Source organism: Boleophthalmus pectinirostris, unplaced genomic scaffold, assembly GCF_026225935.1.
Source record: "Boleophthalmus pectinirostris isolate CB_2022bp ecotype Guang Dong unplaced genomic scaffold, ASM2622593v1 HiC_scaffold_10, whole genome shotgun sequence".
NCBI classification, from domain to species: Eukaryota; Metazoa; Chordata; class Actinopteri; order Gobiiformes; family Gobiidae; genus Boleophthalmus; species Boleophthalmus pectinirostris.
Genome location: NW_026570971.1, coordinates 17,104,216 through 17,121,867, shown reverse-complemented (window position 1 = coordinate 17,121,867; position 17,652 = coordinate 17,104,216). Strand labels below are relative to the sequence as shown.

At 38.5% G+C, this 17,652-nt stretch overlaps 2 protein-coding genes across 3 annotated transcripts in view; one reads left to right on the top strand and one right to left on the bottom strand.

Annotated features, from left to right (window-relative positions):
- Nucleotides 1–4,402: 4,402 nt before the first annotated feature.
- On the bottom strand, nucleotides 4,403–7,679 carry LOC110155688 (uncharacterized protein DDB_G0283697). 2 transcript variants are annotated; one of them, XM_020919843.2, is made up of 6 exons: nucleotides 7,431–7,679; nucleotides 6,946–7,086; nucleotides 6,740–6,868; nucleotides 6,155–6,501; nucleotides 5,591–5,744; nucleotides 4,403–4,576 (listed from the first exon to the last, which is right to left on the bottom strand). In XM_020919843.2, the coding sequence occupies exons 1-4, from the start codon at nucleotides 7,447–7,449 to the stop codon at nucleotides 6,161–6,163; spliced, it is 630 nt and encodes a 209-aa protein (XP_020775502.1). In that variant the 5' UTR covers nucleotides 7,450–7,679; the 3' UTR covers nucleotides 4,403–4,576; nucleotides 5,591–5,744; nucleotides 6,155–6,160. The 2 variants fall into 2 exon arrangements, with proteins under 2 accessions (XP_020775502.1, XP_020775501.1); XM_020919842.2 differs by having other exon boundaries at nucleotides 5,591–5,739.
- A 530-nt stretch (nucleotides 7,680–8,209) lies between these two features.
- Nucleotides 8,210–17,652, top strand: part of dlgap2a (discs, large (Drosophila) homolog-associated protein 2a) — a 175,574-nt gene continuing 166,131 nt past the window's right edge. The window contains 3 exon segments of the mRNA XM_020919672.2: nucleotides 8,210–8,270; nucleotides 12,157–12,211; nucleotides 12,465–12,512. Of these exon segments, the coding sequence (XP_020775331.2) occupies nucleotides 8,253–8,270; nucleotides 12,157–12,211; nucleotides 12,465–12,512 (121 nt within the window). The 5' untranslated portion in view covers nucleotides 8,210–8,252.

Here is a 17,652-nt window from a genome sequence, read left to right as displayed (position 1 = left end):
TGCCACCTTGGAACAATAAGATTCATATGGGAATTATGCCGAAATGATAGCAGTTCAAATTTATTGTTTAGAACTAAGTGAGAAGTTTGAGGGATGATTGGAAAATTGACTCTAGTGAATTTTAAGCCATTTTATAATGCTGTTTCCTCATCAAAAACATACCTGAAGTTGTGTTTTGTTTCATGCACACGTTTGAGTAATCTTGTATTATTAGTCTGTCTACATCTCTAAAGCTCAGAATCCTCTGTTCCACCTGGTGATGTCATGGAGAGGTAATTTTCACATTCACAGCTACTTTTTACCTGTTGTGTAGTAGAGATTGATAATTCCAGGGCTGAAATTATCCCAATGATTCTAGTGAAGATGTATGGAGTTTAAAATACAGTGCAGTATGTCCTGTATTACCACATGACATCACACGGTGGAACGGAAAGGTTTTAGTTTGAAAGACAAACTCATCCTAAATATTCAGGGCCTATGTTTTAAACTCCAGGTATGTTTCTAATGAGGAACTATTATAACACAGATTAAAAAAACAGCACTATATGGGCCTTTTAGGGACACAGTAGTACAACGGTACACACTGGCCTGAGCTGGGACTGCAGCGCTAACCTTTGGATTAGTGCTGAACACTTCACCTGTGAGATGTGATAATGGTGTGACTATAAGATTAATACTTACTGAGACAATCTGTACCTTAGTTAAGTACGCTGTGACATTTCTCAGGAGGATCAAATGCAATAACAAAGTGATTCACTTTCATCTCATAGTCAAACATTAAACCGAATAGTTTATGTTGTATAGGCAAATAGCCAGCTGTAAAATGCTCTATTGATAAACCATGCTGAAGAAAACACTTTTGTCAATTACATGGAGCAATATTAAGCAACTTTGTTCCTTTCTGGCGTCATCTATTCATTAACCGCTACCCACTCATGTACTTAATGCTGTTGGTTTCACTGTTACACTTTTCTCTCTGACTTTTTTATAGATGGCACCTGCATCTCCTCTGTAAAAATCAATTGAAGTCATGAAAAGGAATGGACGACCGGAGCACTTACACATGGCAGAGAGCCCGAACAGAAATAGGGGGGGTGATAGAAGTTTGAGTTGCCAACCATCTGTGCAATGTTCAGGGGGCTTCTGCCAAACGCCTGTCCCTCTTTGTGCCAGCCTTCAAAGAGAGCCACAATGTCTCCAAATGAAACATGCTTGTTCATTTACACCATATTCAGTGAAGATCATTACATCATTCAACTATTCATCCACGCAGCAGTGCCCATTACCAACTATTTTAATTAACACGGCATGAGTTACAAGAGCATTAGATCACTACATAGAACAGTACATTTTATTACATGCAGGTTGAGTTCTAAACAAAACACATAGCACACTGACAGAGAGCACATGGGCCACATCGTACGATGGGCCGGCATAGCTACAATCTTAAATGTGCTAGACTTCTTTGTTACTGGAGCTCAACTATTATGTTAGCAGACCTACAGTAAGCATTTTAATTGTGAATGAAATTATTAAACTGCAAATGTATCACTGAAAATACAATACATAAAATTTATTAACTTCTATTGTATAGCAAAGGAGAAATTCAATTCTGTCAACTAGGAAAAAGTTTTTTGATCGAAGTTCATCAAAGCCGCTTCTTCAGTTCTGGTTAGACGCTGGAGGACACTGACTTTTATCTGCCTGATGGGACGAGGTAATTACACTGAAACTACTCTGAAACTGTTAAACTGTTCTGATAAACAGAAACTGAGCTGCTAAACGTATTTGATCAAGTTTGATCAAGTCCAGCTGACAGAACTGAATTTCTTCTTTGCTATGGATCGTACCTGGATGACTGAAGGATAACACAAGAAACTTCTATTGTAAATAATATGTGCTCTGCTCGTTCCCAAAACCTAGAGCAAAGTCTAAAGTGCTGTGCCTTTTAAAACAAAAGTGTCACAAAACATTACAGATTAAATCTACTAGGTCTACATTTTCTCTACGTGTTACTTTTGATAGTATAAGTAATTGTTATAAATAATTGTGATTTTAATTATGAGTCAATTAACTGATCATGATTTTTACCATAATGGAGCAGCCCTTGTCTAAAATTTGTTTTATTTAGTTATTTCATAGAGACTTTTTGAGCCACAAAGGCTGATCTCTTTGTAGACTCCAGTCTGGTGGGGACATCCAGAGGCGTGAGCGGTTAAGCAGCTGAGGGCACCCAGACGTCAGTGCGCGAGCCGGCCCATCTCAGCACACGGGACGAGGGCCGGTGGTTCATGGTCAACTGCCTGGAGCTATAGCCACAAAGCCCTACGCCCACAGTCCCCATGAGCATGGCCATCGCCGCTGGGACAGACCTCTGAACTGGACATGACACTGCCACATTTTGGTATGTCTGGGTCTGGAAGAGAATGACAATGTTAGAAGTCAACATTTCTGTGGCAAGTTATACAGCATTCAGAAGTTAAAGCTGGTATACCTGATTTTCAAATAGTGACAAGAGAAAGTATGTATTTAAATCAGCTCTCATCCCAAGGTGTCAAATGGCTCTTTCTGACAAGTTTTCAATATTACTCTTATTGAATAATGACAGTGTGTGCGGTCTGATTTTTGTCACAGTTGTAGTTTTACAAAGCACTTCCTAGGGAGGAAAACAGAATAAACCACTTCATGTGAAAAAGTTGAGTACTTTAGCTTTAAGTTTTAAAGTAACTGTATTTTTGGTAGGTTTAAAAAGGGTGTTCAGCATTTAATCAAGCCTAGTCTTCACACTATGACCAAATGCAGTCATGTGTCGAAATGCAAGATGCCCTCCGCAGACCCATGCCGAGCTGCCACCAAACCTCAGGAGATTAAAAACTCATTTCCCCTCATTTACCAAATGGTGAGGCATCTTTTCTGTCGAATAAAAACCTCATCTGCTTTGTGATATGGGCCATTTCCTCAGTGAGCCCTTGACAATAATGCAGACCAAAGATGCGCAAATAATAGAAACATCATACTTTCTAATGGGGCTGTGTTGCAGTTAAACGGCCCATTCCCATCGCTCACTCATCCACTTCTCATTTCCATTTACTATGCAATGTACTGTCACCGGCTTCGATTTACCCATTGTTTGTGAAAAACACTGACAAAACGGTGATTGTGCTTTATGAGCTCAAACTAAAAGCACCCTGCAATTACCAAAGCTGCAGTCTCATATTTGCAGCGGAGGAGTGCACAATACGGTCCTTTCCGAACATTTCATCATTCTGTCCAATATAATTCTGAAGGGAAACATAAAGATTTATTGCTTCTGCCTTAAACCTGTTCAGTCAGAAAAGTAACAGCTCTAAAATATTTAAAGTAAACTATCTTTTATGGAGCCATGATGCGAATGTAATGCCAGTGGCAACCTAAAAAAAACATGTTATTTATAAACTTTTGATTAATTTTAGTTGAACAGGTTTGTATAAGACACGATTAACAGCTGTATTTTTGGTTATGTAAATCCTACACTAAATGATTACATTACTGACCTGTAGTAGTCTGATGTAACCTGGAGTGAGTCGTGGAAGTGTGAAGAACATGCTGCGATGGTTTCAGGACACGAGTGCTCCTCTTCCTGGACTCCCAGGGCAGGAAACCCACTGGAGAGGGACTGTCCCAGTGAGATCCTTAGCCTGAGTTTCACAGTGTGATCCAGGACACAGTGCTCAACCTTATAACGGCTGCATTTGTCTTTACATAAGCCTGACTGCAGGTGGTGTCTAAGGGGATTAAGGCAAATGGCACTGGAGGTTATCCTAAAAACAGCAGGACTGGAAACATAATTGTACACGTTTGTTTGAAACTAAGAAAGTATGAAGCAGTCTATTTAGAAAACTTGTCTGAAGTTTATTTGCTTCACCTTTTTCTGCTGATAAAGAAAAAGATCTGTTTTACTTGTCAGCAGATTTTTCAAGGTTTCACTATCTTTGCTCATTCGTGTGTCCCCACCTCAAAGTTGATATATCACGGATGCTGCTACTAAATACAATTTATCTCCAGAGAGGGCAGCCTCCATGACCTTTTTCATTTCAAGAATCCAATTTGAGTATAACATATTGCATAAATCTATTTTATCATAATATTACTGTTATTAAAAGTGGACAATATAAAGTACATAGCACACTGTGTAATTCTAATACTTCTTGTCTAAAGCCTGACCACAGGGAAGTCACCCTTCCAGTTCAGATAATTCCCTGGCCTATTCCTGAACTCCATTCCTTGGCATCACCTATGTGTAAATGAGTGAGAATAGATCCACTGAGCTGCAAGAGCAGGACAGCAACACCCTGGGTGGTGCTAAAATCCATGGCTAAACATAATCATTATAGGTTTACCTCAAACATCAAGTTCATCCATGTTTATGTAAAAAGTGAAAATAGGACACTTTTTAATTCATGTTTTTCACACAGTTCTTTTGATTCAGAGTTTTCTTGATTCAGAGTCTCTTGAACATACATCTTTTTAGTTAGTAGAAGATAGATAATGATATGCCATCATCCAGTGTGGGTTAATGAGAAGAGGCCAGTTTAATCTGAAAGACAAAATGCCAAAAAAATATGGTGAATATATAATACATAATGTCTAAATTTCTAAAATGTGTAGAATCACAAAGCTTGGTTAAAATGAAGCCACACTAATATTAACAATAACACACAAAAACACAAGTAAAACTAGATGAAGCAGTAGTGAAAAAATGAAGATGCAGATATTTGACAGTTTGACAGACAGTTTTGGAGAAGTGAGTTTGGGGCTTTTTTTGAAGATGGTGAGCCTCTTATATGTTTGGGAAGGAAGTTCCCGAGGGTGGGAAACAAAGTAGTTGAGGTATAGAATATGACGAATATGAAACTTGGTAAACAGATGGCGAACCGGTGAATAAAAAGCACCAGAATCCTCACAACTTTATCTTAATCACCTGAACAGAAATAAACTAAACTTAAATTCTACTTTTTTTTAAAAAACAGTGTCAAAAGGCTGAAAAAGCTTCCAAGACACCAGCCAGTGAAATTCAGTATTGTAGGGCAGGTTTTAACTTGGGAATTGAAGCTTTTACTCTGGTTGTCCAGGTGACAGGGACACACAGCGCTGAGCAACAGTTGGTGCCCATTCATAAATATGGCAGTGGCGAGCATTCACCAGCTCCTTGTTTGAGTGCATGTGAAAGCCAGCAAAGTCCCAAGTGATCCTATTATGCAGCTACCCACACCACTGCACCAAAACAAAGACGGTGGTAGAATGTGTCCAGGGAATCAGATGTTTAGGTTTGAGTAAGCGGAAGGCAGAATAAACAAACTCCAACACGTCAGTTCAGACAAAGGGTCACAAGTAGGTCACAGGACTGTGCATAAAGGGCAAGTTCTTACAAGCGTTGGCGGATAATGACAAGTATAAACAGGTGAATAACCAAGATCAACAGTATCCACATACAGTTAGGCAAGCATGGGCAATCAGGGGCAAGTATTAACATGACAGGGCAGGTCAATTGGGCCTCAGGCAGATCCCAACAAGGAAAGAGCAACACAAAGGGCATCCGCTTAAGACTTACCAGCAGGCAGGGTGAGGCTGGTCAAAAAGTCCTCAGGTGCTTGTGCCAGTCCACTTGGGTCTTTGAAATAAATTCCTGTTCTAAGTACATGGGGTGGTTTCAGGACAGAGGTCTACTTTCCAGAGAAGAGATCGCTGAGCCATAAAAAGCTGCACTGAACAAAAAAAAAGAGCAGTTACTACATTTTTTCCCATATAATTAAGTTAACCAAGTGAATTAATCCATTTTGTGTAATACTTCTATTCTTTACACGGAACAGTTCCATCCTCCAGATCTTGGTCACTGTCAGGATTATCCAAGCTAAAGGATGGGCCTACGTGTCTAAATGTTGTCTAACATCACACCACTGAATTTCTTATGAAAAAAACTAACTCACAAAACAAGCACCCAATTTAGACAAATACTGTGTATTAGTGATAAAAAAAACATTAAATAATTACATTTCACCATGTGCTAGCATGAAATAATTAAATAACATTTTCTGTAAATACTTTTACTGCAGTATTTGATGGGCTTATTTGAACATACAGAGCAGTCATGGGGGTAGCAAAGTTCTACACCTGCCTTCTCTTATGGAGTTCCTCTGCAGTCCTGTCCAGGTTGGTTCACTTGGCTGCTCCCCTCCTCCCTGTCCTCCTCACCCTCCTCCGGCCTCTGTCCCTCTCTCTGGTATGTGAACTCCACGGCAGCAGCTCGTGGCACCAGACCCATGGAGAGCAGCTTTTCCTTGTGTCTTTTCTTCTTCAGCTTCCTCTTTTTATTTTTATTCATTCGCTCCTCTCCCTCGTTCACAGCTGTTTGGTTCAGGGGAGGCATATGATCTTTCCGCTTCTTTCGCCTTCTTCTCCTCTTTTTCTCCTCAGGATCCTTTCCCTGGTCTGTCTCATTGCTGCTTTCATCTTCACTCTTTTCTGTAACGTATTTGTCACATCTGAATAAAGTACATTTAAATAACCTTTGTATTAACAAATCTTTGTATTAACAAATCACACAAGCACATTTAAGATTGATCAAAACAATTTTGTAGTACCCAAAGTTACTTTGAATCATAAACAAAAAGCCACCCAGGCAATAAAATACAGACAGGCCAATATACCTTTCGTGGCTTTATGGTGTGTAGCAAGTTCATAAATAAAACAGTCTACTCACCAGCTGGGTCTTCAGTATTCTTTAGGGTTTCAGGCGCAGAGTGTGTGACAGATTTCTCTGCATCTGTCTTGTAGTCTGCTGGAGGAGGTAGGACTGTATATAAGCGCTTGGCAGGAGTGCTAGTGCTTCCTAAATTGGTGAAAGAAACCAAGAAAGAATTAGACGGCTAGATTACATGTAGGCTATTTGATCCATTTATACTTTACCTGCACTAGAATTTCCTGGAGGGATTTTTTTGACTGTAGGTTTCTTGGACAAAACATTTGTATGGAGTGGTGCACTGCTGGAGTCCCTCTGTTGAGCAGGTGCAGCGGGATAGAGCTTCTGGAGAACTTTAGCTTGAAATACTGCGAATACGAGGAATAGTGTTTTGTTTTTTTTTATCTTAAGAAAACAGCGTTCATACGTCATTCTTATAATTGGCATAAGACTAAATTGATATTCAGTGAGTAGAATGAAAAGTTTTTAACTAAATAATTCAAATGTAGATGTAATGTGTTTATTAAATTCGGAATTAATAAAGTTTTAATCCATTTATTTTTGCGGTACAACAACAGCTTACAGTTTACTAGTGATCTTGACAGATGAGCACACGCTTTTGTTTACAATCATTCAACAGCAAGAGGTGAAAGGTAAAATAGCCTGATTTAAGCTAGAATCAGTACATCACAAAACCTTAAGCTGCACTCACCTTCTTTCCTTAGTGCCATTGAGAGAAGTTACAGACACACAGAAAAAGTGATGGAGACGCATGGGCATGTGAAAGCAGACCAAACTAGCAAATGGCTAACAACAACTAGCGCCAAAACAATCGGTAGAAAAATTTAAATACTCCCGATAACATTGACAAGGGGCATACGGCATAGGCAAAAAAAGTGTATAAGAGGCAAAATAAAAGCACGCGGGTCATTTTGCCACCGAATATCCACTAACTCCATTCACAGACTAGACCGGAAGTTCCAACCACGTGGTTTCCGTTTTACACTATAAACAAGCATGTACACGTTTTTTATTAAGCATTTATTTTGTCGGTGTTCATCTTGCATGTGCACAAATACGTATTTTTACACGGGCAGGTAGTTGTAACAAATATAATAAACAATAATAAACAACGATAATGTTTAATCCCACATTTCGTTCAACATAAATGCAATGCCAAATGCAACTCGTGAACTTTTTTTTTAATCGTGGTTTTGGTTTTGAACTTTGAGTTGCACTTGTCTCGTCTTTAAGATTACGCTGCTTTTTCCATCCACAGATACTTTGATGTTGTGTACCTGTGGATGACTCGAGCTCCTCATCTCTCTGAAATGACATCAGTTTGGGGCGTGCGCACATGCAGGCAGTCCACGGTGCTGTGGAAGAGAGTGGAGTGGAAGCGAGATGAGAATATTAAACAGCCGCCTCATGGCTCAGCATCAGCACCGGGCTGAGTTAGGATCTCTGCACCCTCCAAACTTGGCTCGGGACCTCAGAATGTGAACAGGCGCCGCAGGAGGAGGATCCAACTAGAATGTCAGCTCTGAAAAAGGTAAATGTGCCCTCATTTGCAATTTTGCTCAGATGAACTTATAACTCGCATCATGTGTTTTTAAAAGTGCAATGTAAAGTGTTTTGCGTAAGGTTGTGGAGTGTAGCCATGGGATTTCTCTTGCATCCTATCATTCATTGTATCCAAGACAGTTTAGAGAAAATACAGCCTATATTTACTCTTTTGTGAATGCAGGATTTCACAATTCTACATCCAGTTTCTGGGGGTGGATTGGCTTTGCTGATTTTGACTGCCTGTGTCCAAGTCCAAGGCTGGCAGTTGTCAATGAGAGTGGCGCTCCATGTTGCTGAATAAGAAGGCATTTGTAGCAATTGTGATCTTTGTCAGAAAAAGGAAGTTGTTAAATTCATGCAGTTAGAACATTACCTTGAAAATCTTTATTAGAAGTTGGAGTAGCCTATTGGTTGGGCAGTAAGATCAAATAAGTTGATCTTGATTTAACTGAGAATTAGCAATGCATATTTGCTGGCTTGTCATACAGTGTACTAGATTAGAAAGGGTTAATAACCACCTACTCATGCAAAAAATATTCTTCTCCCCACGTGCACTACGCTGTGTTGTTTAAGATTCAGCGGCAATAAGAAACCATTGATGTCTCAGCTCGAATAGATTTGTAAGAATTGAGCGAGACAATAAGAAGTGAACTTGTATTGAAAGCGGGTTTCTGCACTGCTCCTGCACTGCCTCCACTGCTGCTGAATCAAGGGCGCATACACACAGTACACAATATGAGTGACAAAGCACTGGCTGCTGTGCGCTCAAATAGTCAGACATCATAATCACAGAGGTGCTAAAAATAGTCAGCCATATTCATTGCAATTCTTTGGAGGCTAAATTGCTGTTCACCCGCTGGGCTCCTGCATTTATCAAGGTGTGTTCAGTGTTAGAAAGACTTGTATCTTGAGTCTTATCTCATCTTAAGTGAGGAGACATTTGTCCATTTTTGGTTTATCTAAGAAAATGCATGGGAATAGCATTTTTATGGTGTTCTTAGGGAGTATAATTTCAGTGTTGGTGATTGACCATTTCTTAGTCCTTTTTCTTGGTTAAGGTTAAATGTGCATTGTATAACTTTTCTGGTGGAGGGTACGTCAAATGCTTTTCTCTGTGGAGATTGTTGCTTTGTCTGGAATATTTGACAGTATGGTATGAAACTATCTTCTATCTTCATGGAGACCAAACCAGACCAAGTTACAGGTCACATCTGTGGAGAGGCGACCCCGCTCACACTCAGAATGCCTTTTTTTCTAGGTATTATTGAGCTATAAAACCACCTGTAATTTAAGAACATAAGGTAAAATGTTTAATGTTACATGTTACATAGTACACCTTTAATGTTATATTATGTGTTCAGTGGTTGTCATTGTTTCCCTGACCTGGATCAGATGTAGATCTTATGTTAATTAAGTTTTTGGCCTTGATTTAGTCTTGTGCTTTTGTAGACAGTCAAACTTGCCTGTCATTCTGTGCCTATGGTCTCTGCAACTACTAATGTTTTTACAGTGAAGCCAACACATTACAAATTACAAATAGTTAACAAACAGTTAATGACACTACTGAAGGAATTATTGCCAAAATCACTGAATGTTTGGTTAGTGGGTGAATTTGTATTTGTCACTTACAGATCTGAAAACCAATATGGCTTGAGAACATGTGTCCTAGATAAATGTTAGACTACAGCACTAAGCATGGAGCTCAAGTAATTATGTGTGTGGTAGTCATAAGAATCTTAGTTTAAGTGAATCTGTCACCCTGTGCATCTGTATCTTAGTTTTTATTTATAATTAATATGAAAGGTGTAGGTGGATACCTGTCAGGCCAGAGCAGTCATCATGCCACATTCACAACATGACAAGAAAATACATGATGTATCACTACAGTCCTAAAGGGTTGTACTGAATATTGTTATTATCTAAAACCTGAGAGAGTAATCAAAGTGTGGCAGTTGATGCTAAATGGAATATAAGCTCCTGGACTCACCAATTACTAGAAGTGCACAAAATTAAACCTTCCAGTGTAGAGAAGAAAGAACTTACATCCAATCTACATGAATAGTAGTAAATTAAATTGTGATTTACCTCCAAGAAAACCAGGTATATTTGGTTGTCCTTTGTTTAACGAGTCTTTAACTCGAACATCAGCTTTTCAATATAAGAATAAACTTTTCTAATTTAGTCTCACGGGTTTTGTGCTTATTCATTTTACTGCTTTCTAAGTTCTGAGTAATTGCTGTGGGATTTAGGTTAGAAATATAATAACCTTAATTCTGCAGATTTGTGTTGTTGTCTTTTCTTTTTACAAAACCTGTTGACATAATTGTTCCATGTGTGAGTCAGAGGCAGACAAACAGATGTATTTACGATGGCAGATGAGGGAGGATGGTTTCATAGGGACCGATCTGAAGCTCAGCTCTGTGCTTTAGTGACAGCTCTGTCCCTTTTTCACACTCCTTCAGCACAGCTCTGCCAGCCCTGTTCACATCAATTATAAGTGTACATCATGCAGCTGCTTGAGCCATTACAAAGCAATTACCACGTCTCCTATCATCGGGCTGTTATCTTTTAGACCAAAACCTCAGGAGCCAGCTTGATTGAAAAGTGAATACATTTTTGGAACAGTAACGGCACACCAGCCAAGACTTTTGATGTAAATAACTCTGCATGTAAAATGAATATACACTTTCTTCATTGCTCTACTGTAGTACTCAAAAAATTATGATATTGTAAAAGTTTATAGCCCTGACATTGTACTGGCTATGTGGGTCATGACATCTGCAAACGGCAGGTCTTGTTCAGTGTTCCTGGAGTGGTTTGGATCAAAAGTGACTCATAGAAGGAACAGGGGCATGTGGGCAATGCCAGCTGGTCTCTTGTGGCCCTAATAAACAGACTATTTCAACCATGAAAATCAAAATGTGTACATCAGTTTACTCCTCAAAAAGCCTCCCTGCTTAAGAACCGTTGGCAAACATTTTTAAGAGTCCCTTCCCTAATTATGAGGATCTACTTTTCTTGTATTTTATTTACTTTGTTATAGTTTGTAGTAACTATTTAAGTCAAAAACTTTATTACTGATCCTGTCCTCTCTCAAATATAAGTTAGAAATTTCATGTGTGAGTGCAATGAAAAGGTTTGGACTGCTTAAATAAAAAAAATAAATATAAAAGCAATTCTAATTTCCCCTACAACATAAAAACAACTTTAACAACTATTGATGACAGAAAAATACTAGCCACTATGACGTATATCTTTGGATCAATTTCTTCTTTTCTCAAACTCCTAATAGAATAGATTGTAAGGCATGCATTATTGATCAGAAGGACCACCTCGGGCTGTGAGCAGTGCAATAATTGGCTGTTGTACTTGCTGTTACAACTTGCTGGCTCTGTAAAGCTGCTGATGGAGCACAGGAGAGCTCTGGCCTGTTGACATGACCTCACTGCTTTGATAATAGCAGTACTATCTCATTTGGCACATTTATTTGACCTTCATATTTGAAGTAAAGGCATCATATGAGGCTTTGTGGACCATTTAATCTACCTTTTACACTATGCACTATCCTGATCGTTGTGCATAAAACACAAGTCTTTGAATGCGAATGGTATTTGAAATTAATGGTCATAACATAGCTTGGCATTTTCCAGCTGTTCATCATTGTCCTTTTCCCTACCTCGAAAAATTACAAAAGACAAGAGCAAGAAATGACTTGATAAGTGATAAGCAAGCTGTAAATCTAAATGATTTTTTTCACAAATGATCTTAGTGTTACAATATCTCAAATATGTTTCTATGTGTTTCTATCTGATCATTTCCAAGTCTGTAAGTCATGTCTCTTTCCAATATTGTTTCCGCTGTGTCTTCCATAGGTGTTGCCAAGCATACTGCAGAAGCATTGCTGTCTAATACCGGACAGGAACACAGGTAAGGACCAAAAATCTGTCTCTCCTCCACACACCAATCAAAAATCACAGCACCTTGCCAGACAGCTGCAAATGAGTAGGCGAGCTTGATGGGAGATGCTGATCGAATAAGTCACAATTTATCTGTCACACAAAAGAACTGCTTACATGAACCAGTGCATATGTAGCCATTTAATGAGTATATTACAAAGCAAATTAGGTGTGTCCTGCTATGTTGTTATGGTGACAAGCTTCTCCCGTTCACATCATTGCAGGAGTGAAGAGGTTGCTGATGAAATTGAAGAGCAGGGAGATATACTCAGGTACTACAAACTATAATAATAACATAATAACATTCCTTACAATTTGTGGTGACTCAGCTGGACTAACCTTGCAAGTGTAATCAGAGTGCATGTACATGGCCTCCACTATCACCATTTATTTTGCTAACAAAACCTCACCGACGCAGCGTAGACGTTTAATCTGCTGAGTGAGGCAAACTCACGGACATTTATTGAAAGAAAGTATTGTGGGTAATGCAAATAGTGTTTATCATAACAAGTAAGCCCTATTAATTCTAAAAGTGAGAGGTGAAGGCACTTTTATGTCTTTTTCTTTTTTGCAACTTGGATGCTTATGCTTATATCCCTGACACTTATTTTTTATTGTGCACTGATAATGTATAAAAAAATACTGTCTCAGTTCAAGGTTAGGCTATAGACATTTTGAATTAACAATTGTTGGTCTACATAGAATTGCAATGCCCCATAATGTTTGGAATTTTGTTTAGATAGTGCTGTTCCATAGTTAATAGAAAAATGAAGTGACATAACAATATATTAGTATTGGACTGGTTTTGTAAAAAGTTTCTTATTGTTTCACTTTCTCAGTCCTGGTATTGGTATTGAAGTATGCTACAACTGACTGAATCACTACAGTCTTCCTTATTTTTTCATTTTTTATGGTCAAGGATCAAGACATAATTACTTTTCTATGATGAAAAGTTATTGATGGACGGACAGGGCTTGATTTTAGAATAATTGACTTCCTGCCAGAGAAGGGGCCAAAGTAATGAGTTAGAGAGGAGTGTTTTAATATTTATCAGACTTAACGTCCCCTCGGGATGATTGTGCTGAGTAACAGAGTGTCCCTACATGAATATGGAAGGGTGCATCCATCAAACTTTGCACGAACAAGAGTTTTAAAAGTGAACTCTGTGGAGCTGAGGTGATCTTGTATGGTGCCTGATTTAAGGATGACATTGTGGTCGCTGACTTCCCCTTGTGATACCCCCTTGTGCCAAAAATGTGGCTTTTCCTATAGGTTAAATTTGCAGATGGTAGGACTACAATATTTTGGAAAAAGGTAAAAAAAAAAGCAAAAAAAAACTATATACACATATTGTGTTTTAGAAGAGCATAGCAGTCATATGAACTGCCAGACTAATGAAACTTCATTTCACAACAGTTTATAAAATGGACATTTTACATGTTGTGAAGACAGTCAGTTACACGAAATGAATACTATAGAATTAAAGTCAGCACAAGTGTTCAAATGAGATTTGCCTTTGCCTGATAAGTTTATGGTTTATACTTTTGTCAGAGTAACTTTTATGACGTGCTACAGTAAGGATATTGAACACTGTGCCCCCAACTCCTGTTTTTAATCTGCCTAGTACCTTGGCTTCCTGTTGCTATGACAACCCCACATCCACTGATGCACAGAAAGCTTTGAGTCCATTAAAGTAAGTGTTGCTTTCTTTTACTGATTGTGGTAAATGTACCTCTGTTATGTTGTTATGCTAATGCCAAGGCATAAATACCGTGGACTCGCTGGAACACTCTGGTCCATTTCTGTATGTGCAGGATGTAGAGCAGCTCTGAGGGCAGCTCTGTGACTACTACTGCCACTGTAGTAGGAGACATGTGCAAAATAAGACAGAAACATTGCAGATTGATACCTACTGCTTGCGTTGATACACATGCATTTGTATAATATGCTCTGCTGCTTCTCAGGTACACAGCGCCCTCTCCTGGACATAGGCTTACACAATAGTATATCATTGCATACTTCATGCTTTTCACAAATATTTCAATATTTTGCCCTTAAAAAGTGAATTATTACTTATCATTCATTATTCTGAAAGGACTTAAATTTTTGTGCTTAGTGAGGCTTATGAAAAGAAATTTAAAAATAGCCTATAAGTCCATAGTAACTATGATGCAGTGCAGTACAGTTTCTGAAAAAAGATTTAATTATTCACATTGTTACACCCACATTAAGCTCATATATATGTTTAAATAAATAACTATTTAGCAATTTTAGCCAGTGGAAGTAAACTCTTGTACCATGTTGCCATGGAAACAAACTAGAAAAGTCTTGGGGATAGACCACTGTCAAAAGAAGCCTTTGAGCTATAAATACCAACAAAATATACTTCTTGTCCAGTGTGTGCCTGTGTCTGCTGTCAGTGTCTATAGGGAATATGTGTTTCAGATAGTGTTGAAGTGTCCAGACTCCAGCCTGTTTACCTGACACAGCCTCTGCCCATTGTCACTGCAGTTCATCTTAATGCACTCAGCCTGCTCCTAGTCCCTAACCTACTGTCAGCATCTTAGAAGGAGAAAGAGCAGTGCTTGCTTTGCCTCTTATTAACCACTTTTGTTTAGTCATTTTTTGTTTATAATAATGGCACCATCATTTAATGAGCAGTATAAGCAAACTACAAATTACGTGAAACTTAAGGACAGAAGCTGGTGGTGTTATGTGTGGGCAGCTGCAGCCCAAGACGCTGTGCTCATGTCGGCTAAACTCTCTCTGCTGTTGTTGATAATGACTCCTGCCCTATCTCTCCCCCTCAGCCCTTCTATACTTTGTAGCATTAGTGTGCACCCTCCACACTCTCCCTCCCTCCGGCTCTCTTCAGCGTTGCCAAGGCAGACCCACTGAACTGTTACCAGAGTGGGATGCTCTGAATCCTTTTTTTCCTATAGGCCTCTGCCCTCCAATGGACTGCTGCATTGCTAGATTGATTGTAAACAAATAGGGTGAACCTGTGTCAAGTAGTATATTTTTGGATATGTTTGACTCTTTTGGGGTCATTTAGTTAATCTGACTACTTCTACAACATCTCCGAAATATTGCAATCAAATGAGAATCTAAATTTGAGGTGACGAACAAAGAACAAAACATCTTTGTATAAAAATATCCTGTTGTAGTTTATACCTCTACAAACATCTCCTGAAATCCATGGGTAACTGTGGCTGAACATCACTGTTGAAGTGGACTCTCTCTGTAACTGGTCCTTAAAAATAATAAATACAATAAAATAATGAGGCAGCCCACTATATCTTAACTCTGATTACCCCTTTCATTAAAAGGAAAGAAAGCAAAGATAATTTTAGTTTTGGCTGTGGTGTTGGTTTTAATCCCCTTTTATTTAATCTGTTTCATGTTTCACCTATCATACAGCTACAATAAGCAAACTGGAGCTACACTTGCCAATATTCAGGTGTAAAACAAATTAAAAGTCACTGACAGCCTATATCAGCTGCTTATTCCTTAATTCAGTACAGGAATCTAAGTGTATCTAAAATATAAGTCCATAATAAACCACATACAGCTGATCTGTCTTGTGGCTGGACTCTCCTACTGTAGGGATCTAGCCACATCAGAAAGTGTGTGAAGTGAATCAAATACTCATGACAGTTGTTACGCATACTAACATGTTACTTGTCTCAGATGTGTCAATAAAAATGAGACATCAGAAGGGAACAGAAGTGTTGGATGTAGCACTCAGCTCTGGTCCAGCCCTGCCTTTGCCGTCCCCTGTCTGAGAGTGTGTGAAGGTGATAGTGAGAAATGCCCACTTGTCTGCTCCACTCCAGCGCCTTCAGAGTGCACCTCATGTTTCTCCATTTGTCAGGGGTCCAATGTCAAACCAAACTTCTGTGTGCGCCCAGAGCACATTTTTCTTTTGTTTTGAAAGACAAAGTGGACTTTTGAGTCATATTATTATGTACTTGCAGCATGGTTCTTTAATTGTTTGTTTTTATAGTTTGTTTTATAGTTTATACATATGTTTATTTGGGCTGTACGGCTTCTTTGGTTAAGTGGATGAAACATTTTTCTGTGGTTTTCCTCTGGAATCTGGAAAAAAATTTCCCCAGGTTGGTCCACAGCATTTTCCAGTGTAAAAATATAATATTTCTTTTAAATCAGAACTTTTTTTAAACTGCTTTTTCAATAAGAATGAGAAAGAGCAAGTCTATATCATCCAAGGAGTGCTGCTTTCAGAAATGTACTAGAAATTACAGCTACACGTGTGTTCTGGAGGTTTGGCAGTTTTTCAGTGCTGTTGGGTGAGTTTAGTCACTGAAGACTGGCAACCCTGATTGGTCAGTACTATATCCGAACTATAGTAATGTATGTACTAAGGATGTAACAATAACCAAAATATTGTGATATCATATCGTCAAAGTTCTCACAATAATATCGTGACGAATACTATATATCGAATTACAAGTCTCTTTGTTTAAATCAAGAGTTATGGTTCTGTAATAGCCTAAAAAAGACAGAGGGAACTACATAGACCATGATCCTTTGCTCCATTTCACTGTAGACTACAAGAAGAAATAACAGGTCTAAGCACTTGTAAGTCTTAGTTCTTTGGATTAGGTTTTGTCAGGGCATTTTAAGAGGAAAAAGTAGCATATTAACAGTTTTGTTAGTCTCCACAAAATATCACAATAAATATTGTACTGTGAGATGTATATCATGAAAATTTTACCAAGAGATTTGGATATTGCTACATCCTAGTATGTCCTTGTAATGCAATTTTAACTTATCTCAGGACGACCCTGAAGTTTTTATCCATTCTCTCCTTCCATTTTATCTAGTTGATTAATTGTTTAATTGTTTAACATTCCATATAAGTTATCCTCATTTTGGTTGATTCAGAATTAGTTTCCTTTGCAAGCTTGCATTTATTTCACTAATTGCTAACTTTATTCTTTGTGTGCCACCAGTATGCCTTAGCACTGTTTAGCAAGTGTAGTTTTAATGATATTTATGTGACTGGCTCTGTCCTTTGGTATAAGAAGTGACATTATCTGTGGACTGTTTGTAGCCGATGGTCCTGAGACTCCTGTCTGGAGGAAGGAGCGCTGATGTGATTACTAAGATCACAGCCACAACAAATACGAAAACAGGAAGTCCAGTGGTCCTGGACAATTTTGTTGTGACAATAGTGATTTGTTCTAAAGGATATGTTGGGGTTCTGGAACATTGGAACTTTCAAATGACTGGAATCCCAATAGTTACTTTTTTCTTGACTTTTTTGTCTATGTTGTTACTGATTAGTATTGCACATTCTGATGATGCAGTGACTAATGTTTTTTTTTTTTTTTGGCACAGTTAATCTTAAGCCCTTCATGACAATTGAGAGCATCTCCACTCAGCGTC

Coding starts and splice junctions, on each gene's coding strand:
- LOC110155688 (XM_020919843.2), bottom strand. Junction 6,869..6,945: donor TCCAGGAAATTCTAGTGCAG/GTAAAGTATAAA, acceptor TCACCAATTTAG/GAAGCACTAGCACTCCTGCC. Junction 6,502..6,739: donor GAATACTGAAGACCCAGCTG/GTGAGTAGACTG, acceptor AATACGTTACAG/AAAAGAGTGAAGATGAAAGC.